The sequence below is a fragment of the Aotus nancymaae genome, unplaced genomic scaffold (assembly GCF_030222135.1).
Source record: "Aotus nancymaae isolate 86718 unplaced genomic scaffold, 86718_ANA_hifiasm-v0.15.2.pri h1tg000030l, whole genome shotgun sequence".
Lineage (NCBI taxonomy): Eukaryota > Metazoa > Chordata > Mammalia > Primates > Aotidae > Aotus > Aotus nancymaae.
The window spans coordinates 35,660,372-35,682,804 of NW_026988443.1; the positions used below are offsets into that span (position 1 = coordinate 35,660,372).

At 49.1% G+C, this 22,433-nt stretch overlaps 1 protein-coding gene across 3 annotated transcripts in view; it reads right to left on the reverse strand.

Moving 5' to 3' along the window:
* LOC105726514 (polycystin-1-like protein 2) overlaps positions 1-22,433 on the reverse strand; it is a 99,179-nt gene that overhangs the window by 70,746 nt on the left and 6,000 nt on the right. For 2 of the 3 annotated variants that reach the window (XM_064382956.1, XM_064382958.1), the window contains exons 4-8: positions 15,632-15,742; positions 14,314-14,461; positions 9,673-9,893; positions 6,180-6,584; positions 2,064-2,141 (exon numbers count right to left, since the gene is read on the reverse strand). In XM_064382956.1, coding sequence (XP_064239026.1) covers positions 2,064-2,141; positions 6,180-6,584; positions 9,673-9,893; positions 14,314-14,461; positions 15,632-15,742 — 963 coding nt within the window. Of the gene's footprint in view, positions 1-2,063; positions 2,142-6,179; positions 6,585-9,672; positions 9,903-14,313; positions 14,462-15,631; positions 15,743-22,433 lie in introns of all 3 variants that reach the window. The other variant, XM_064382957.1, reaches the window with a different exon arrangement.

Consider the following 22,433-nt stretch of genomic DNA (forward strand, 5'->3'; position numbering starts at 1 on the left):
CAGAGAGTCATACAGAAAATGCCCCCAGGGGCATCAGCCTGTCTGAAAATGGTTTCAGGGAGCATAGCAAACATTCAGGTCATAGGGAAATGGATTAAAAGTGAGCCATCATGTCCACCTCTGGACTAAAGACCTCTCTTAGGTAGTTGAGAAACAGGCAGCTGCCAGTGCAGATAAAACACAAGATTTAGATTCAGACAGATGCAGCTGTGCACTGCCATTTTCTTTTCCACCCAGTGGCACAATCTCGGCTCACTGCAACCTCCGCCTCTGAAGTTCAAGCGATTCTCCTGCCTCCGCCTCCCGGGTAGCAGGGATTACATGCACCCCCCAACACACCCAGCTAATTCTTTTTATTTTTAGCAGAAATGGGGTTTCACCATGTTGGCCAGGCTAGCCTTGAACTCCTGACCTCAGGTGATCCACCCATCTCGGCCTCCCAAAGTGCTGGGATTACAGGTGTGAGCCACCATGCCTGGCCTGCACTGCTAATGTTTAACTACCAGTAAAGGAGATGGGAGTGAGGAGCCCTGATTTGTAGCGTTTGTCACTTTCCATGGTATAAATATTCACACCAAGCTATAAACCTGATGCTACCAAATATAGAGTGAGGAGAAATGAGCATGTTCACCTCTGGCAAGTGGGTGGAGTCGGCACCTCACACTATGCTGTGTTTTCGGATTCTCTTACTGGCCTCCTATTGGCTACGTGAACTGGGCGGGTGACTTACCCTCTCTGAGTCTTGGTTTCCTCATCTGTAAAAATGCGTGGAGGCCATCCCTATTTCTTAGGGCTCTGGGAAGACTGAATGCAGTGCTGTTTATAGAATTGCTTTGTAAACTACATCTAGGAAGAATGTTAGTGTGTCAACTTTAAATAATGGAAAAAGGTTCACTCAATTGATGTTTCTGAAATATAAATATATATGTATATATATATATATTTTTGAGATGGAGTCTAGCTTTGTCATCCAGGCTGTAGTGCAGTGGCACAATCTCGGCTCACTGCAACTTGCACCTCCCAGGTTCAAGCGATTCTCCTGTGCTGAGTGGCTGGGATTATAGGTACGCACCACCACACCCAGCTAATTTTTGTATTTTTAGTAGAGACGGAGTTTTGCCATGTTGGCCAGGTTGGTCTCGAACTCCTGACTTCAAGTGATGCACTGCCTCAGCCTCTCAAAGTGCTGGGATTGCAGGCATGAGCCATGTGCCCAGCTGGCTTTTCATTTTCTGAGCTGATAAAATTTCCTTTTGACCCAAGCTAGTTTGAGCTTCTTTTCTGTCCATTGCTACTTGAATTGTCCTAGCAAACATATTCTAGTGAACTCTAACTCGGTGATGGCTACTGTCACCTAGCTCCCCGCCAGCCGTCATCCCAGCTTTCCTCCTGGCAGCTAGAATCCAGCTTCTCCCACAGAACCTGAAAATGCTGGATATCTGCTTTTCCAGTGCACTTTATAGCTGGAAACAGGACCCTACTTTGGTCATGATACCTCAGATGATGATTGCTTAGAGTGAGTGGGAAAGACTTTTACCCTAATAAAAAGAGGTGCACAGGAGGAAACCCCCCTTCCTCCACTGCTGGATAACCTGGGTTGACATGCAATGTCTGGAATTGCAGCAGTCACTTTGACTGCTTGAGCAACAACCCTAAGGCAGCCCCATGGCACTAAGGATGGCAGAGCAGAAAGATGGACTGAGGCTGGTTTCTTGCTGGCATCACTGAGCTACCTAGCCAACCCTGGAACTGCTTACCTCCTACTTCTTATGTGAGACAAGAAAGCCCTAAATCTGAAGCCACTTAGGTTGGACTTTCTGTTACTTGCAGCTTAAAGCATCATAGTGAATGCAAACTCTTGTTTTAGGATTCTGTATCAGTGGTTAAATGTTTTACTGTAAACATCATTGCCTCCTTAGAATAACTGGAGGATTCTAACCATCTGTAGAGCAAGATACATATTCAGAGCCCTGATTGGAAAGGCCCCTCACTAGAGCCCAAGCAGGTGCAATGGCCTGGACTCCTGGTAAAAGGTTTTCCGCCCCCTTGCAGAAACACCTTGCCTGTGATAGTGACGTTCCCGATGTCCAGAGTCAGGGTGGAAAAGGCATTCCTCACCAGGATGGTGACCAGAAAGGTGCCTGCAATACAAAGGACTCAGAGTCACAGCTGTCATTAATTTGACCGCTTGAACCCAGCTTGCTTCTCTAGTCCACTGATGCCTCCAACGAAATGTTTCACCTCTGAGCATTTAAGGAATCCCTGCTGTATGCCAGGCACAGTGCAAGGCTCTGGGGACACAGAGATGAAGGGATTTGCTTCTTGTCCTCAAGGGCCTTATCATGTAGTAGACACGTAGAACAGTGAATGCCAAACCATGGGAGGAATTGGCATAGGGGCATTGTGGGCGTTGGGTGGGGCCACTTCAACCTCAGGAGAGAAAGAAATGGTTCACAGGATGGAGCTAGGGCTGGAGCTAAATTCCAATGGCGAAGTAGGTGCTCGATAGATAAGACGGGATTTCCAGGAGGGAGAGACATGGCGGGATTGTGAGAAGGGTGGAGAGAGTGGAGAAGGATTTTTTCCTTTTTTCAACAGGGTCTCACTTTATCATCTGGACTAGAATGCAGTGGCACAGTTTCAGCTCACCACAACCTCCGCCTCCCAGGCTCAAGTGATTCTCCTGCCTCAGTTTCCCGAGTAGCTGGAATTACAGGCACATACCACCACGCCCAGCTAATTTTGGTATTTTTAGTAGAGATGGGGTTTCGCCATGTCGGCCAGGCCTGGAGGAGGATTTATAAGAAGGTTTATTTAGACGCATGTGTGTCCCATCCCTTCTCGCTAATGGGGAAGGGGTGGTGGGGAGGGGCTACGTTCTGTCTTCTCAAGCCCAGAGAGAAGTGCTTCAGAGCGGAGCCTTCCTTGGAAAGACTGGTTTGTGTTTGTTTGGGGTCTGCGTGGACAGGCTCCGTACTCATGCCCTTGAAGGAACAGTCTGTGATGGGAAGACGTGCAGGTGGGGAGGGGGCGGGAGGAAGGGGCTGCATTTCTGCATCTGGGAAATAACTGCATTTGGCTGGGAGTTGGCCAAGAAATGGTCAGAGTTTTCTGTTGACCAGATGTGTGTCTTGGGGAGAGGGGTGCTGATGAGGGCAGAGGGAATGAGGAGAGTTCAAAGAGAGAGGGGGGGTGGCCAGGGAGAAGCAGCCACGGCGTGTGGCCAGCTAAAAGGGAGGCATCCCCCACAATCCCAGGAGCAAAGGTCTATAAGGCCCAGCTGGGGTTCCCAACAACCCAGAAAAGCTCCTGCAAGGAAGAGACAGCCTTGGCCAGGTGCAGTGGCTCACGCCTGTAATCCCAGCACTTTGGGAGGCCGAGGCAGGCAGATCACCTAAGGTCAGGAGTTCAAAACCAGCCTGACTAACATGGAGAAATCCCGTCTCCACTAAAAATACAAAATTAGCCGGGTGTGGTGGCGAATGCCTGTAGTCCCAGCTACTCCGGAGGCTGAGGCAGGAGAATCGCTTGAACCCAGGAGGCGGACGTTGTGGTGATCTGAGATTGCACCGATCCAATGCACTCTAGCCTGGGCAACAACAGCAAAACTCCATCAAGAAAGAAAGAAAGAAAAAGAGAGAGAGAGAAGGAAGGAAGGGAGGGAAGGAGGGAGGGAGAAAAAGAGAAAGTAAGAAAGAAGAAAGGAAAGAAAGAAGCAGCTTCAAAAATTTGCTAGGTCCTAAGAACCCGGCCAGCCAGGACTAGGCCAGCACCACCAAGTGCAAATGTCCCTGTCCTGTCCCGTTCTCTTTTCATCCTGCCACCCCCTCCACCTCTGGAGTCGTCCAAATCTGTTGGCCTTAGGGGCAGAAGTCTGTTAATCATCTAATAGAGAGCAGGAAGGTCACAAGGCATGCGGAGATTTTATCAGAGAGGGATCAGCTTCCCCTGTGGAGTGACCTTTATAGCAGTGACTTTTACGGGAGGAGTAATTTTTATAGGTGACAAAGCAAAATCTGCATCTGGTGTGATTTTTCCAGCTGCAGCAGCCTCTAGACTTTCCCTCTTCCAAGCCGGACCCTTGGCATCTGGCAAAGACCCGGCGGTTTTCTTCTCGATCCTACCGTGCCTTCTGCTACCTGGTTCGTGGAGTTGCTCGCAGAGGGCATGGTAACCCCACACCTGCACAATGTCACCCGTTTTCTATCGCACCTCTGAGATCCAGGGGGAGCTACGGGCAGGTCCTGGATGGGCTGGAGACTCTGCCATTCTCATCACGTTTCTGCCTGCTGATCTCATCACAGGGCCCTCAAGGACTCTCTGTTCCTTCCAGATTAAATGCAGATGGGCACTGTGGCCGCCTCCACCCCCTCACCCCCCCGGCTGGTGCCTGCCAGTCTGTCCTCCGGTCAGCATCATGGCAAATACTTCTGAGATAGGCTAGAGATGGGACTTGGATCCCTGCCCTGCCTCATCGAGGACTTTGCTACAAGCTGGCGGGGGGAGGGTGGCCCATGGCAGGCACGGACCCCAGTCAGATCATCCAGACCTTGCACCATAAATGTTGCTCAAGATACCTCACCCACTGATTGCAGCCCTTGAAGAAACTGAAACAAACAGCTCCCACCTTAAATCTTACTCAAGGGAGTTAACCCTGTGGCCTGCATGCACAGAAGACCAGAAAAATCACCAATCTTTACCCTTTGCCTCATTGTAATACTAAAAATCATACCCGAGCGTGGAGATTTAACATGCTAATGAGACATACCACACATCAAGAAGCATGTGACCAGACTGCACAGATGCTGAAAATTACCCACCCCCACAACCTTAAACATCACCCTTTTCCTGCCCTACCTCCTCTAAGAATGCCAGGCACAGTGGCTCATGCCTGGCATAATCCCAGCACTTTGGGAGGTCTAGGCGGGTAGATCATGTGAGGTCAGGAGTTCAAGTCCAGCCTGACCAACATAGTGAAAACCCATCTCCACTAAAAACACAAAAATTTGTCGGGCGTGGTGGTGCATGCCTGTAGTCTCAGCTACTTAAGAGGCTGAGGCAAGAGAATCACTTGAACCCCAGAGGTGGAGGTTGCAGTGAGCCAAGATCATGCCACTACACTCCAGCCTGGGCGACAGAGTGAGACTCTGTCTCAAAAAAATAAAATAAAATAAAAAGGCAGGCCGGGCGCAATGGCTCACGCCTGTAATTCCAGCATTTTGGAAGGCCAAGGCGGGTGGATCACCTGAGGTCTGGAGTTCGAGACCAGCCGGGCTAAAATGGTGAAACCCCATCCCTACTAAAAAAAAAAAAAAAAAATGTCAGGCGTGGTAGCACACGTCTGTAATCCCAGCTGTTTGGGAGACTGAGGCACAAGAATTGCTTGAACCCAGGAGGCAGAGGTTGCAGCAAGCTGAGATCGTGCCACTGCACTCCAGCCTGGGCGACAGAGCAAGACTCAATCTCAAAAACAAACAAACAGCAAAAAAACGCCCTCGCAGCTCTCTTCAGAGAGTCAGCCCCTGAACTTCCACTCCAGTGCTGCCTTGTTTATGTTTGAACATAAGCCTCTAATAAAAGCGTCGTCCGGGGAAGTGTGAGTATGTGAGAGCCTAAGACCCCGTGGCGGGCAAGGCTTCCTCGCTTCGTCGCCGTCTCTGCCATCCTTGGTTTTCACCTATCTTTGCCCCTAGGGCATCACCTGCAGCTTCCCAAGCCACACTCTTCTCTAGGGATGTTTGAAGAAATCTGAATATGCCTGCTATCTTACAGGGGACCTAAGTGGGGGTGATTTGGCAATATCTGACGTTTTTATCATCATGACTTGGGGTGCTGGTGCTCCTAGCATCTAGTGAATAACAGCCAGGGATGCTGCTAAAACTCCTTTAGTACCAGGCCCCAACTGTAGCCAGGAATGATCCAGCCCCAAAGGTCAGAAGTGGCAACGCTGAGAACCTCTGCAACTGGAAACTCCATGACGGCAGATAACATCTGGCTGTTCCTTCTCTTGTGACCCAGGCAGAGGGCATGGTAACCCCACACCTGCACGGTATCACTTGCATCTGTAAACCACATCTATGTCCAGGACACACTGGAAAACTGGCTGGCAGGACCCTGGGCACCAAGTCAGAAAAGGAAGAGGAGGGGCATCGGAAGCGGAGCCACCAACCCCCACGTACCTTCAACGGGAACAGCCAGCTGGTAAATCCCAAATGGCTCCCCAGGGCTCACTCGCTTGTGGGAGAAGGTTGCATTGAGTCCTGCCAGCTCAAAGGTCGTCTCCTCTGGGGTGCCCTGAGCCACTGAGACGTTGATCGATAGGTCCTGTCCAAGCTCCACGTGGTCAGAAGTCCAGGAGGCCTGCAACCCCGAAAGCAGCTCCACCAAGTAGACTGTGACGTTCCTGGAGAGTGCGGAGGTGGCGGTGTTGCTGGTGGCTTGGATCTCCAGGCGGTGCTTCCCAGGGCCCATCAGTTTCTGGGTTTCTCTGTCCAGGGTCACATTGTACGGTAGTGAGCCCCTTTGGGTGGTGGACTCAGCCAGGGTTACGTCACCCGAAAGCACAGTGTAAGTGACTCCTGCTCCTAGGTGGGGTAAGAAAAATTGAAGAATGTTGGTACCAGCCATGCGGTTGGTAACACTATGTCAGTTTAGACTCAGTCTCTGAAGCCTGATTCTGGATATAGACAGGGATACAGATACAGATAGAAAGAAGTATGTAAGGATGTGCCCCCTTCTTCAAATATTCATGGTGATTATCCCTGAGTATTAGGTTAATGAGTGATTTCGTCTTTTTGGGGTCCTCTCCGTTCATGTGCATATTCTAACTTATTCATACTGTGCATGTGTTACCTGAGAACCTAAGTATTTGTAATTGAAAAATTACCACATTTAGTTGCCAGGGACATCATGGTCGGGGCAGGAGGAGGACTAAAAGGGAGCATCTTTTAAGGGTGTGGGCTGATTTTTATGCATGAGAATGATCTTCAGGTCTTGTTTTAAGCAGGACCAAGTGAAGCCGTTCCTTCAACCTGCGCTGCTGACTGCTGGAACCCTGCAAACCAACCTGAGAACTCAGCCCGTTCATGGTAAGATGGGGCTCCCTTGCAGCTTGCTGATGGGTGTTCTGACTGGATGCTAAATATTGTGGTTGACTCTTAAAATCTGACTTAAATCAACAAATTAGGATTCTTTTTTTTTTTTGAGATGGAGTCTCGCTTTTTTGCCCAGACTAGAGTGTAGTGGCACGACCTTGGCTCACTGCAACCTCTGCCTCCCGGGTTCAAGCGATTCTTCTGCCTCAGCCTCCTGAGTAGCTGGGACTACAGGTGCCCACCGCCATGCCTAGCTAATTTGTGTATTTTTAGTAGAAATGGGGTTTCACCATATTGGCCAGACTGGTCTCGAACTCCTGGCCTCGTGATCCACCTGCTTCGGCCTCCCAAAGTGTTGGGATTACAGGCATGAGCCACCGCCCCTGGCAGGATTCTTTCCAATAAAAACCAAGCTAGTATAGTTCTTGTTTGAATAATGGTGATGACGATGATGATGATGATTTTGATGACTATGATGTAAGCCCCATGAGAATGGAAACCTGACTTTCATATTTACTGCTGCTTCCCCCACACCTGGCACTCAATTACATTAGTAGGATGAGTCAATAAATGAAGGATTATTTTGCTTCCTTAGGTGCACACATGAGCTCTGTTCATCCAACAAGCACACAAGAACATAGGGGGTTTCCTAAGCACTGTGTTAAAGTCCCATATGGCTTCCAGAGTTATTGCAATGAGAGGGCTCCAGGTGGGATGTGAGGTCAAACCAAGCCACATGCTCATTGCTCTAGCTCTGTGCTGCCCTATTTACATCAACGGGCCTCTATTCTGATCTCCAACTGGGCCTGGGCTTCAGGAAAGATGCTGCCCTGGGTGAGGATGGATCTTAGCCAGAAGGGTCTCTATTTAGAGAAGGGATGATAATTAAAATATTTAACAACCAACACTGCATGGGCACCAACCAATTAGAATGGATGCTCTGATGAATCAGAATAGACACTGCTACCAATCAGAATAGACACTGTGACCAATCAGAATGGACACTGTAACCAATCAAAATAGACATGACAACCCATCAGAGCAGTCTCTGTGACCAATCAGAAAACATACCATGGCCAGGTGCAGTGGCTCATGCCTGTCATCCCAGCACTTTGGGAGGCCGAGACAGGCAGATCACCTGAGGTCAAGAGCTAGAGACCAGCCTTGCCAACATAGCAAAACCCCATCTCTACTAAAAATACAAAAAAAATTAACCAGGCATGGTGGCATGCACCTGTAGTCCTAGCTACTTGGGAGGCTGAGTCACGAGAATCATTTGAACCCTGGTGGTGGAGGCTGCAGTGAGCCGAGATCGCACCACTGCACTCCAGCCTGGGCAACAGAGCAAGACTGTGTCTCAAAAAAAAAAAAAAAAAAAAAAGAATAGACACTGTAACCAATCAGAATGGACATGACAACCAATCAGAGCAGTATCTGTGACCAATCAGAAAACACACTGTGACCAATCAGAGTGGACCCCAGCCAGAACAGCTGGCATGTATACCAGTGGGTGCAGCTGAATACTGGCCCTGGTGAGGGGCAGCATGATTGTGCCAAGCTAGTCAATGCTGGCTGCAGTGAGATGGGCTCAGGCCCATTGGTAGCAGTCTCAGTACCACCTCATCCTATTCAAATTCCCAACAGGAAGTGACTTGGAAGTTCAGTTCTACAGGGATGCAAAGAAGGGCCTTTGGAAGGCTGGGAGCACTCACTAGCTTTCCAGCCTTCTGACTCTGGGCAAATGTTTTAACCTTTCTGTGTCTTCATTTCCTTATCTGTGAAATGAAGATAATACTAGTATGTACTGAGTAGGAAAGTTTATGCAAAGCACTTAGAACAGTGCCTGGCACACACTTGGTGCTAAAAAAATGAATAAATGATAGTTTAAAAATGAATTCATCTGGGCATAGTGGCTCACGCCTATAATCCCAGCACTTTGGGAGGCTGAGGTGGTGGATCATCTGAGGTCAAGAGTTTGAGACCAGCCTGACCAACATGGTGAAACCCCATCTCTACTAAATGCAAAAAATTAATGAGACATGGTGGCTTATGCCTGTAATCCCAGCTACTTAGGAGGCTGAAGCAGGAGAATCACTTGAACCCAGGAGGTGAAGGTTGCAGTGAGCCGAGATTGTACCATTACACTGCACTTGGGCAAAAACAAAAACAAAAACAAACTCAGAAGGTGATCCTTGTTACTATTTAATGTTTTTTTTTTAAACAGGGTCTCACTGTGTTGTCCTGGCTGGAATGTAGTGGCACAATCTCAGCTCACTGCAGCCTCAACTTCTCGGGTTCAAGTCATCCTCCCACCTCAGCCACCCAAGTAGCTGGGACTGTAGGCATGTGCAAGCATACCTGACTAATTTTTGTACTTTCTGTAGAAATGGGGTCTCACCATGTTGCCTCAAGGCTGGGCTCAAGTGATGCACCTGCCTCAGCCTCCCAAATTGACGGAATTACAGACATGAGCCACAGTGTCCAGCCCACTATTTATTAAGGCTTGGGAGTTGGATAGGTTTGGAGGAAATCAGTGATTTTATAGCTTGCCTTGATGTGCTCAATTCTGCAGACTCACCTCCATCAAGCTCCACCTGAATCCACAGAGGATCCCCAAAGACAGCCTGGCAGAGGGGGCCGGCATCTGACTTGGACAGGCCAGGGCACGCGGTCACACTGAGCCTCTCCATCTTGTCCCGCATGGTCACTTGCTTCTGAGCTGTCACATGCCACTCGCTGGTTGTGCACTCAGCAAACACGGTGAATTCCCCAGGAGATGTGAACTGGTGGGTCACATTGCTGGACACACTGCCGGCCACAGTCAGGGACATTACCAGTGTTGGGAAAACACAAAGACATGCATTTACACACGCACTGACAGGGTTTGGATCTGTGCTCCTGCCCAAATCTCATGCTGAATTGTAATCAACATGTTATATTAAATGGTGCCACAAAAGAAGCAGCACTCAAATATAAATTTGCTCAGCAAGGCAATTTACTTCTATAGAAGGGTGCAGCTCACAGATGGAACAATGGTGAGCACACACCTGGACAAGGAAGGGAAAGGGGTTCTTATTCCTGACGTAGGTAGCCCCTACTGCTGTGTTGTTCCCCTATTGGCTAGGGTTGGACAACACAGTCTAGTCTAATTCCGATTGGCTCTTTTGAGGGGAACAGGGGTTTGAGCCGGAGTGGCAGAGTGGGTAGTTTGGCAGGAAGGACGGTTACAGGACAGGTCACAGCAGGTAGTCAGGGACTAGGTCAAAGCAGGTGACTGGAGCAGGTGACTGGAGCAGGTGACCAGGATGAGTCAGGACAGAGCAGGGGACCAGGAGAATAGATGTGAACTACTGATTAGAACTGGTGGAAAAGGTTGTTTACTGAAACTACAAGGAAGTTAAACTTAAAATGGAAGACAAAGAACTGAACATACTGACATACTGATTCTTTGAAGAGAAACTCAGAGTTCACTCCATCTAACTTCCCCAGTGTTGGAGGTGGGACCTGGTGGAAGGTGATTGGCTCATGGGGGCGGTTTCTTGTGAATGGCTTGGCAGCATCCCCTTGGTACTGTTCTCTTGACAGTGAGTGGGTTCTCACAAGATCTGGTTGTTTAAAAATCCTTGGCTGGCCAGGTGTGGTGGCTCACGCCTGTAACCCCAGCACTTTGGGGGGCTGAGGTGGGCGGATCACTTGAGGTCAGGAGTTTGAGACTAGACTGGCCAACATGGTGAAACACCATCTCTACTAAAAATACAAAAATTAGTCAGGTGTCGTGGTGCACACCTGTAACCCAGGTACTAAGGAGGCTGAGGCAGGAGGATTGCTTGAACCCAGAAGGCGGAGGTTGCAGTGAGCTGAGATCGCACCACTGCACTCCAGCCCGGGTGACAGAGTAAGACTTTGTCACACACAAAAAAATTATCAAGTGAGTACTAGTAACATTAGCAATAATGTTAACAGCTTAGACCGTGTAGTTCCTGGCCTAAAAACCCTGCTGTTATCCTCTGTTGTGGGTGCTGTAGGGCGTCCCCCAGATTCCACCCTTCAAGCCTGAGGCGTGCATTCCCCCAGTACACCTGTGAGCTGTGACTGCGGGCTCACAGCTGAATCCATGTCCAGGAGTCCCTTTTAGCCAAAGGGAGCTGCCTTGCTTAAGCCTACCTCCCCTGCCGTGGGCATCCTGCACCACTGAGTGCTCAATGCCAGGGTATAATGGTCTGGCTCTCTGGCCTCAATTGAAAACAATTCTGAAGGCCATCCCCACTGAGAGGTTTCTGCAGGATTGGCAAGGCCTCAGTGGCCCCTGCCTTCCAGTTCAACTCTCCTCTTGCCTCATTTTAGTACTCCCTCCCCGTGCGCCACATCGGAGTCTATTTCCTGGACCCTGTGAGACAGAGCAGCAAACTCAAGGAGACAGCTGTGCTCATTTCTGTTTGCCAGCATATCTTGGGAAGCCCCCAACTCTGCAGTGACAGGCAGCCCTCCAGAAGAACACTGAAGATGAAACAGAATAGAGCACTCGGCTTCCACGTCTCTAGCCCGAGTCACTATATTCCTAAAAAGATATATGACTCTGGTCCTTTTCTTACATATAAGATAATGTCTGAGACGGCTAGTGATTATGCTTCTGCAATCTGTAACAAGATTTTTTTTTTGAGACAGAGTTTCTCTCTGTCTCCCAGGCTGGAGCGCAGTGGCACGATCTCGACTCACTGCAACCTCCGCCTCTCAGGTTCAAGCGATTCTCCTCCATCAGCCTCTCATGTACCACCACATCCGGCTAATTTTTATGTGTTTTTGTTTGTTCGTTTGTTTGTTTTAGTAGAGATGGGGTTTCACCATGTTGGCCGGGCTGGTCTTGAACTCCTGACCCCAAGTGATCCATCCACCTTGGCCTCCCAAAGTGCTGGGATTACAGGCATGAGCTACCGAAGCCAGCCAACAAGATAAACTTTAGCTGTCTCGAGCCAGATGTACTCTTGCACCCACACTTTGATGTGATTTTATGTGGACTGAACCTCCGCAACTCATATATAAGCTACGAGCTGAAACGCTGTTTGGAGCAGTCCGGCAGAACGTCTTTGAAAGATTCCTACCAAAAAAAAAATAAAAAAGAAAGAAAGAAAGAAAGTCTCCTCCTGGGCTGTGGTCATCAGTCCACAGTTTGCAGTAAGACTTCTAAATAAAACTAACCATAATTATGTAAAAAGCTTGATTTTGCTTTAGTTGACAGACCCCGCCTACGTTAGACTGGCTGGCATCAAAGGCTCTTCAGGAACAGTCTCCTGCTGAATTTCCCAGCATCTGTCATTTTTCCACAGAAGCCTGAACTCCAGGCATGGGGAGGGGCTTGCAGTTATTTGAATATGCCACACCCTTTCAGGGTCATGCTGCTCTCTTTTCTCTAGATCCATTGCTCCTACCTTATAATTCAGGTTCCCCCAGAGAGGGCTTTAGCTCTAGGTCATGCTAGGGCTTGTATTGTTTTGTGGATTATTGGTGTCCAGACAAATCTCTGCACTCCCATCAGTGTTTGCAGAAGCTGCTCTGATTAATAATGGAAGAACAATGTCAATTCCTAGATCTACCAGTAGGTGGCACTTAGCTAACCAACCCTGGATGCTCACAGATGTCACCACATGCAAATTGTTCTGTAAGGCCAATAATACAATTTCAGAAATGTAGAAAAGTTTCCATGACAGGGAAACAAAAAGACCCTCCATGCAAATGAACATGAGGCAAGGTGAAAAGCAGCTTCTAAAAGAGACGTCTTCTGACTTCTATGCAATGTAATTCCCCCCATCAGCTCGTTATTTAACTACAATGGACACGAAGGGTTTGATTTAAAAATCTCACCTCTTAGACTAATGAGGAGTTAAGAAAAAGTAGGAGGCTGTACCAACACATAAAAGAAAAGCACAGTGATATTTACACAAAATATGTGGCTTCCGTATACTCAAAAATCAAAATTCGTGCGATTTTTCATATTGTAAATTGAGTACTGTGGCTGCTGGTATGATAAGAAGTCATCAGAAAGGCACTTCCCACTGTTTATAAAAATGATTTTTTAAAGGTAAGTGGTGACTAGGCACAGTGGCTCACACCTGTAAGCCCAGCACTTTGAGAGGCTGAGGTGGGCGGATCACCTGAGGTCAGAAGTTCAAGACCAGCCTGGCCAACACGGTGAAACCCCATCTCTACTAAAAATACAAAAATTAGCTGGGCATGGTGGAGCACACTTATAGTCCCAGCTACTCAGGATGCCGAGGCAGGAGAATCACTCGAACCTGGGAGGTGGAGGTTGCAGTGAGCTGAGATCTCACCACTGCACTCCAGCCTGGGCGACAGAGTGAGACCCTGTCTCAAAAAAAAAAAAAAGGAAAAGAAAGAGAACAAAAAATCTATGAGGTAGTGTGTTTGCAAAAGTAGCAGCAGGCCGGGCGTAGTGGCTCACGCCTGTAATCCCAACACTTTGAGAGGCTGAGGTGGGTGGATCATGAGGTCAGGAGTTCAAGACAAGCCTGGCCAAGATGCTGAAACCCCGTCTCTACTAAAAATACAAAAAAATTAGCCAGGCATGGTACCATGCACCTGTAATCCCAGCTACTCGGGAGGCTGAGGCAGGGAATTGCTTGAACCCAGGAGGCAGAGGTTGCTATGAGCCAAGATCATACCACTGCACTCCAGCCTGGGCGACAGAGCGAGATTCCATCTCAAAAAAAACATAGCAGCAACAGTTCCTCCCATTCCTGAATGGGAGCGCCTTGCAGTGTTGCTCCATGCTCCATCCGTCAGTAAGTGGGAGCTACTTCTCCACCTCTTGAATCTGGTCTAAGCCATGGAACTTGCTTGGGCCAATGGTGTCTTAGAAATGTAACATGAGCAGAGATCTGAAAAAATGTTTGCTCATCAGGCTCTGCTGTCATCTGCAGCTAGGGACATTATGCCACCGTATGAATGAGCGTAGGCTAACCTGTTGGGTGATGAACAGCACAGGCCTCTAGCTGACATCCAGCTGACCACTAGACGTGAGTGAGGAAGGTCTTCCTAGACAGTCCACCCCAGCCAACTCCACACAGATACGAAAAGCCACCAGGTCTCCAAAGAACCATAAGAAATGGTAACTTGTTTTAAGCCACCAACTTTTGGGTTGGTTTGTTATGTGGCAAAAAAACTGGTGATACGACCTGAATCAAGGCTCAGAGATTCCTCTTACCTGGGGGGGTAGTAGGGATCAAAAGTGTGGCCGTCTCCTGTACTAATTATACAGGACAGGTTTCCTATGTAGGGCGAGAGGAGCCATGTCAGAGAGATGGTGACATCGTCAAAGATGAAACTCTCACCGGACACCATCAGCTGCAGGCCTGTGGACCAAAACACGAGATGCTGCATGCCCTTGTGAAACAAAATTGCACATTTCTGTTTATAACCTACTCTCTCCTGGCTACCCGTCCAGTATTTTGATGTGGATCTTTCTTTCTTTTTAAGACAGGGTCTTGTTCTTTCACCCAGGCTATATTACAGTGGCACAATCGTCGCTCACTGCAGCCTTCATCTCCCCAGGCTCAGGTGATCCTCCCACCTCAGTAGAGACTGAGGAGCTGGGATTACAGGTGTGTACTACCACACACAGAAAATTTTTATTTTTATTTTTTGAGACAGGATTTCACTCTGTCACCTAGGCTGGAGGGAGGTAGTGTGATCTTTGCTCACTGCAACCTCTGCCTCCCGGGTTCAAGTGATTCTCCCACCTCAGCCACCCAAGTACCTGGGACTACTGGTGCATGCCACTATGCCTGGCTAATTTTTGTATTTTTTTGGTAGAGACAGGGTTTCACTATGTTAGCTGGCTAGTCTAAAACTTTTGACCTCGAGTGATCCACCCCTCCTCGTCCTACCAAAGTGCTGGGATTACAGGCATGAGCCATGCACCCAGCCTAATTTTTACACTTTTTGTAGAGGCTGGGTTTCTCCATGTTTCCCAGGCTGGTCTCAAACTCCTGGGCTCAAGCTATCCTCCTGCCTTGGCCTCCCAAAGTGCTGGGATTACAGATGTGAGAAACCGTACCCAGCCGAAGGGAACAATTTTGAATAAGGAAGTCTCTTAGCGCACAGAGATCAGCCCACGTGGGTGGCTGCTGCCTCTGTTTTCAGGGGAAGATGGACATGCCATGAAATAAGAGGGAAATTTCTGTTTGTTTTTTGTTTTTTGAGATGGAGTTTTGCTCTTGTTGCCTAGGCTGGGGTACAATGGCACAATCTTGGCTCACAGCAGCCTCTGCCTCCCAGGTTCAAGTGATCCTTCTGCCTCAGCCTCCAGTGTAGCTAAGATTACAGGCATGTGCCACTACACCAGGCTAATTTTATATTTTTAGTAGAGACAGGGTTTCTCTGTGTTGGTCAGGCTGGTCTCCAACTCCTGACCTCAGGTGATCCACCCACCTCAGCCTCCCAAAGTGCTGGGATTACAGATGTGAGCCACCGTGCCTGGCCTAAGAGGGAAATTTCTATGCTCAAGCAAGTTGGGGACTCACCTTCCCGACACTGGTATTGCACCCACAGGTAATTGCCCTGAGTCGGACACAGGTCTCCAAAGTAGATCTCATCTGCTGCCACCTGGCATGCCTGCAGCCCCTGGCACTGGCCTGGGAAACACCCACGTCCCAGGGGAAGCAGGAGTGGTATGCAAGACAAAAGAGGATACATTAAACAGAGCTGCACAGAGATGAATGACCTGTCATCCACCCATTCATTTACCCAACATCCGCCCAACAAATGCCTTTTGATATTTCCTGAAGACCAGGCACTGGGCTAGGTACTCAGGGGATGGAGAAGGAGGGTTTCTGCCCTCAAGTAGTTCAGGCTCTAGCATCCTGGTCTCAGACTTGAGCTTGCACCAGATCCCCCTGCAGGGCTTACGAAGATACCACATTTCTGACCCCACCCCCAGCGATTCTGATTCAGTAGGTACAGAGTGCAGCTGGAGAATTTGCATTTCTAACCAGCTCCTACGGGATGCTGATCCTGATGCTGCTGGCCCAGGGACCCCACTTTGAGAACCACCGGTTCAGCAGCATCTAGTCAGATGGCCCAAAATAGAAATCTATACCCAGAGAACCAGCAGAGGGGGCAAGATTAAAATCCTGTATCTATCAGGATGCCTCATGCCCACAGAAGGCAGGAATAGGGATAGCCCATTCCAGAAACTTCAGGGTCATCCAGCACCTCTCCCCCTGTCCAAGGGATGCCTGCAAAGAAGCCTGGGAGAAAGAAACAGGCCCAGAACACCCACCTGTGTTTTCCTGGTTACCTGATAGATCCCACCTCTTCTGGGCAGTTGGTCCTGGGCCCACAGAGCCACCCTCACCCCGCCCTGCTTTGTATCTCAGGGAACTACATTTTCCAAACTCCCTTGGCCACTGGCTTCCAGGTAGGCTTGGCCCATGGCCGGCACTGGTGGAGGACTGGATGGTGGTATATTCATTTCTAATCACTGTTGTAACAAATTACCACTAGCTTAATGACTTACAACAACATAGATTTGGCCAGGCATGGTGGCTCACGCCTGTAATTCCAGCACTTTGGGAGGCCAAGGTGGGTGGATCACGAGGTCAAGAGATCAAGACTATCCTGACCAACACGGTGAAACTCCATCTCTACTAAAAATACAAAAATTAGCTGGACATGGTGGCACATACCTGTAATCCCAGCTACTTGGGAGGCTGAGGCAGGAGAATAGTTTAAGCCTGGGTGGCAGAGGTTGCAGTGAGCAGAGCTTGTGCCATTGCACTCCATCCTAGGCTATAGAATGAGACTCCATCTCAAAACAAAACAAAAACAGATTTTTTGCCAGGTGTGATGGCTTGTGCCTATAATCCCAGCACTTTGGGAGACTGAGGCAGGTGGATCGCTTGAGGTCAGGAGTTCAAGACCAGCCTGGCCAACACAGTGAAACTCTTTGTCTACTAAGAAAACAAAAATTAGCCAGGTGTGGTGGCAGGTGCCTGTAGTCCCAGCTACTCAGGAGGCTGAGGCAGGAGAATTGCTTGAACCTGGGAGGTGGAGATTGCAGTGAGCCGAGATCACAGCATTGCACTCCAGCCTGGGTAACAGAGCGAGACTCCATTTCAAAAATAAAATAAATGAAAAATTAATAAAACGACACAGATTTTTTAAATCTCACAATTCTGTATGGAGGTCAGAAGTCCGGGTAGGCTCAGCTGGCCTCTGCCCAGGGATATCACAGGGCTGACACTAAGGTGTCAGCAGGGCTGTGTTTCTTTTCTTTTCTTTTCTTTTTTTTTTTTTTTTTTTTGAGACAGTTTCACTCTTGTTGCCCTGGCTGGAGTGCAGTGGTGCAATCTTGGCTCACCACAACCTCCGCCTTCCGGGTTCAAGCAATTCTCCTGCCTCAGCCTCCCAAGCAGCTGAGATTAGAGGCATGTGCCACCACGTCCAGCTAATTTTGTATTTTTAGTAGAGACAGGGTTTTACCATGTTGGCCAGGCTGGTCTCCAACTCCTGACTTCAGGTGATCCTCCTGCCTTGGCCTCCCAAAGTGCTGGGATTACAGGTGTGAGGCACTGTGCCCAGCCAGCTGTGTTTCTTTCTGGAGACTCCAGGGAAGGATCTACTTCCAATCTCAGTCTTTTGGCAGAATTCTGCCCTCAGCTCCTATAGCCCCCTCTTCAGTCCTTCCATGTGACCTGTGCATCTCACAGCCAGCAGCAGTGCATCAAACCTGTCTCGCACTTGGAATCTCTCTGACTTCTCCTTTTCCCACATCTGTCTTCTGCTTCTAATGAGAGAAAGTTCTGTGCCTTTAAGGGCTCACGTGTTTAGACTGTACCCAATGGCATATTCCAGCATAATCTTTCTATCCTAAAACCAACTGATTAGCAACCTTAATTACATCTGCAAAGTACCTTTTGGCATGGACCATAGCCACAGGCATGGAGTCTCATCATACCCACAGCTCCATGGATTCGGATGAGAATTCTTGAGGGCCATGATTCTGCCTATGCCAGACAGAAAGAGGACAGAAGCCAGGGTACGTCTCATCTTGCCTCTCACAGCAGCTCCCCTGTAGCTCCAGCTCCTGCTGGACAGGCCCTCTATACACGGTCCTATCTCCCACCTGGCAAGCTCTGCCATGGCTATAGTACCTGCCAGATGAACCTGACTTCTGGTTTTGGTAAAAACACCCCTTCCGGTTATTCTTCCGGCCTTTAGGGGTGGTAGCAGCTTTCCCTGGCTGCTAATCATGGGGCTGCAGCGGCATCCCCTCACTTGGCTTCTCAGCACTTTCATGACTTGGGAAACCAATTCCCTACATTAAATTTCTTCTATTGAAAGACCTGATTGGATACACTCTTCAGTCTGAGTTACTCCCATTATATGTATCCACAGCACTAAACTGTAATCTCCAAAAGAGGGGGAGGGTTTATTTTATTTTATTTTATTTTTAAGACAGGGTCTTACTCTGTTGCCCAGGCTGGAGTGCAGTGGCACAATCTCAGCCCACTGCAACCTCCATCTTTTGAGTTCAAGCGATTCTTCTGCCTCAGCCTCCTGAGTAGCTGGAATTACCAGCCCATGCCACCAAACTGGCTAATTTTTGTATTTTTGATAGAGATGGGGTTTCACCATGTTTGCCAGGCTGGTCTCGAACTCCTTACCTCAAGTTATCTGCCCACCTTGGCCTCCCAAAGTGCTGGGATTACAGGTATGAACCACCATGCCCCGACTCTTGTTTTTTTTTAAGCCTCTTCTCTGCTGACCCTGCAGTTCCCCCAGTGGGAGCCCCAGGTAACAGGCAGCTGTCAGCAATTAACTAGGATCAGACCCCGCCCCCCAGGATTCTGATTCAGCAGGTATAGGGTGCAGGTAGAGAGTGTGCATTTCTAACAAGCTCCCAGGGGATGCTGACCCCGATACTGCTGGCTCAGAGCCAGCTGGAACAGAGCATGCAGGAATGTCAGCTCCATTTGCAGAGTGTCTACAAAGTGCCACACTCTTCTCCAGGTTCTTCTGACCCTCACAGGAGACCCACGAAACTTAGAAAGATTCTGCTACTTCCCTGGGTCACCCAAGCAGCAGGGGCTGAGCTGGGAATGAACCCCAACCTGCCACCCTCTTGTCTGCTGCCTACATCCCAGGGGTGCTGCCCCATCCTTGGACTTGGTCTAAGCAGTCTGCGCTGGGGGTAGCAGCAGGGCTCACCTTCCAGCTCACAAATTAAACCACGCAAAATATTTAACATCCCCTTGGAATATATAAACTGCCTCAAGGTGTGGAGGCCACGTCCCCGCTGAGGTGTTTTCTAACACTGTGGTTACCCAGCAAGACCATCCGGGGCTCTCTCTCCACCATCATGGTTCATACTACAGTCCACACCTGAGCCTGCCACCTCATGTCCTCACCACCTCGTCCCCCAGCCTTTCTCCCAGCTGGATCCTGCTCTTCCTTCACAGCCAGCCTCCTGGTGCTGCCCCCTGTAAAGCTTTCCTGAGCCCCACCTCTACCCTATGATCAGGGGAGCCCCTCTGATCAAACAGGAACACCAGCCACCACCTTGTCTCTGTTCTCAGATTAAACAATCTCCAAGAGAGGTCTAATGCCAGAACCTGTGTTTTTCTATTACTGTTTGTAGCCACATATAATCTACTTAAAAAAAAAAAACAGAAAGTAAACTAAATCCAATCTAATTCCAGGATTTAAACACGCCTTGCAGACAAACTTTAAAACTCCTTCAGGTCCCAAGATGCCTTGTGGCTCAGAATGCGATCCACAGACACCTGGAATCCCAAGTGGCATCACTTGCTCTTCTGGGTTGCGGCATTTATCACAGCGTTAGTTCATTGCTTGTGTATCACTATCTCCCCACTATGCTTTCAGCTCTTTGAAATACAGAGTTTGGGCAGGGTGCCGTGTCTCATGCCTATAATCCCAGCACTTTGGGAGGCCAAGATGGGTGGATCACTTGAGGTCAGGAGTTCAAGACCAGGCTGGCCAACATGTTGAAACCCTGTCTCTACAAAAAATAAAAAATTAGCCAGGTGTGGTAGTGCTCTCCTGTAATTCCAGCTACTTGGGAGGCTGAGGCAGGAGAATGGCTTGAGCCTGGGAGGCGGAGGTTGCAGTGAGCCTCGATTGCACCACTACTCTCCAGCCTGGGCAACAGAGCAAGACTTTGTCTCAAAACAAAAAACAAAAAAACCTAGTGTTTATTGGCTAACTGACTGAACAAGTGATGGGGGCACTTAGCTACAGACCCCCTGGGATCCTCCCTGTGCTCCTCCTCCGACCCCCACAGCAGGGTTCAGGACTCCCCTCTAACATGCTCTCTGAGCTGTGGGTGCCACATTTCAGGAACTTGCAGCTGAGCCTTTGAGGAAACAGCCCAGCCAGCCCAGCAGTGCCCCGGTGAGGGAGGTACATCCATCCTCCCACCCGGGGCCCTTCCTCCTGGCAGGGGCCACAGCCTCGGGAACGCTGGAGTAAGGAGAGTCGGTGAAAACCAGCTGGCTGCTTTTAGCATTTCCTTTCCCCATGTTGGTTCCAAGAGGCGTGAGGACAGAGAAGCCATTCTCAGTTTCCCAAGGCAGGAGGAGGTTCTGGGAGTATCGGGCATCCCTCCCTGAATCTTCAAAGGGTCTTTGGGCGGAGGCAGAGGTTCAGAGGAGAGTTGCAAGAGGCATAAACGGGAAGGTTGGTTCCTGGGACCGGGGCTCACAGCCTGGTCACAGGGGGCTGTGTCCTCACTTAGCCAAGAAGCAGCAGACCACCTGCCTTCCTCGACCCTGCAGGCGGGCCAGTGGTCACAGCAGCAGAAAGGAGAGGGCTACCCGATGTCCTGGACCAGGGAAGTCTCTGAGGAGTTTTCACTTCCCAGCAGATGCCAGAAACCCCCATAAACCCAGAAACTGAATCCTGGTCACTGGGCAAGTGCAGCTCAGAAGTAGAGTTAATCTGATTTAGAAAAACGAAGCCCTGAAGTTACTTTCCCATGTGAACAAGAGATACCATCCATCAGGAGCTTAGCTTCAGCGTCATCCACAGTCACAAAGATTAAGAACCAACCCACACCTCTCCCAACAGGAGAGACAAGTGACAGCACAGTTACACAACAGATGAAATAAACTAGCACAGCGTGTATCAAGATGGGTAATGCATCTCAAAAACATAACGTTGAGCACAACACAAGAACCAAAACGAAAAGAAAAACGCACTCTGTAGAATGACACGGTAAGATACCATTATATAAACATTAAAACCCTGCAAAGTGGCAGGGCACGGTGGCTCAAGCCTGTAATCCCAACATTTTGGGAGGCTGAGGCAGGCAGATCATCTGAGGTCAGGAGGTCGAGACCAGCCTGGCAAACATGGTGAAACCCCATCTCTGCTAAAAATATAAAAAATTAGCCAGGTGTGGTGGCGCATGCCTGTAGTCCCAGCTATACTCGGGACGCTGAGGCACAAGAATTGCTTGAACGCAGGAGGCAGAGGTTGCAGTGGATGAAAATTGTGCCACTGCATTCCAGCCTGGGTGACAGAGCGAGACTGTGTCTCAAAAACAAAACAAAACCCTGCAAAGAAACACTCTGTAGCATTTAGGAATGCATGCAAAGAAGGTGAAAATAAAGCAGGCGCGGTTGTTTACGCCCATAATCCCAGCATTTAGGGAGGCAGAGACCGGCAGGTTATCTAAACTCAGGAATTCAAGACCAGCCTGGCCAACATGGTGAAACCCCCTCTATACTAAGAATACAAAAATTAGCCAGGCGTGGCGGTGAGCGCCTGTAATCCCAGCTACTCAGGAGGCTGAGGCATGAGAATTTCTTGAACCCAGGAGGCGGAGCTTACAGTGAGCAGAGATCGGGCCACTGCACTCCAGCCTGGGCAACAGAGAGAGACTGTCAAAGAAAGAAAGAAAGAAAATAGAGAAGCATGAAGCATGCATGTGATTAAGAAACACTGAATTCGTGACAGAAACAGGACTATAGAGGGATACACAGGAGTCTATCCTAGTGTTGTATTCATTTTTCTTTTTCTTTTTTTTTTTTTGAGACAGTCTCACTCTGTCCCCCAGGCTGGAGTGCAGTGGCGTGATCTTGGTTCACTGCAACTTCCGCCTCTAGGGCTCAAGTGATTCTCCTGCTTCAGCCTCCCGAATACCTAGGATTACAGGTGGCCACCAGCACACCTGTAATTTTGTGTTTTTAGGACAGACAGGGTTTCACCATGTTGGACACACTGGTCTTGAACTCCTGACCTCAGGTGATCCACCCACCTTGGCCTCTCAATGTGCTGAGACTATAGGCGTGAGCCTCCGTG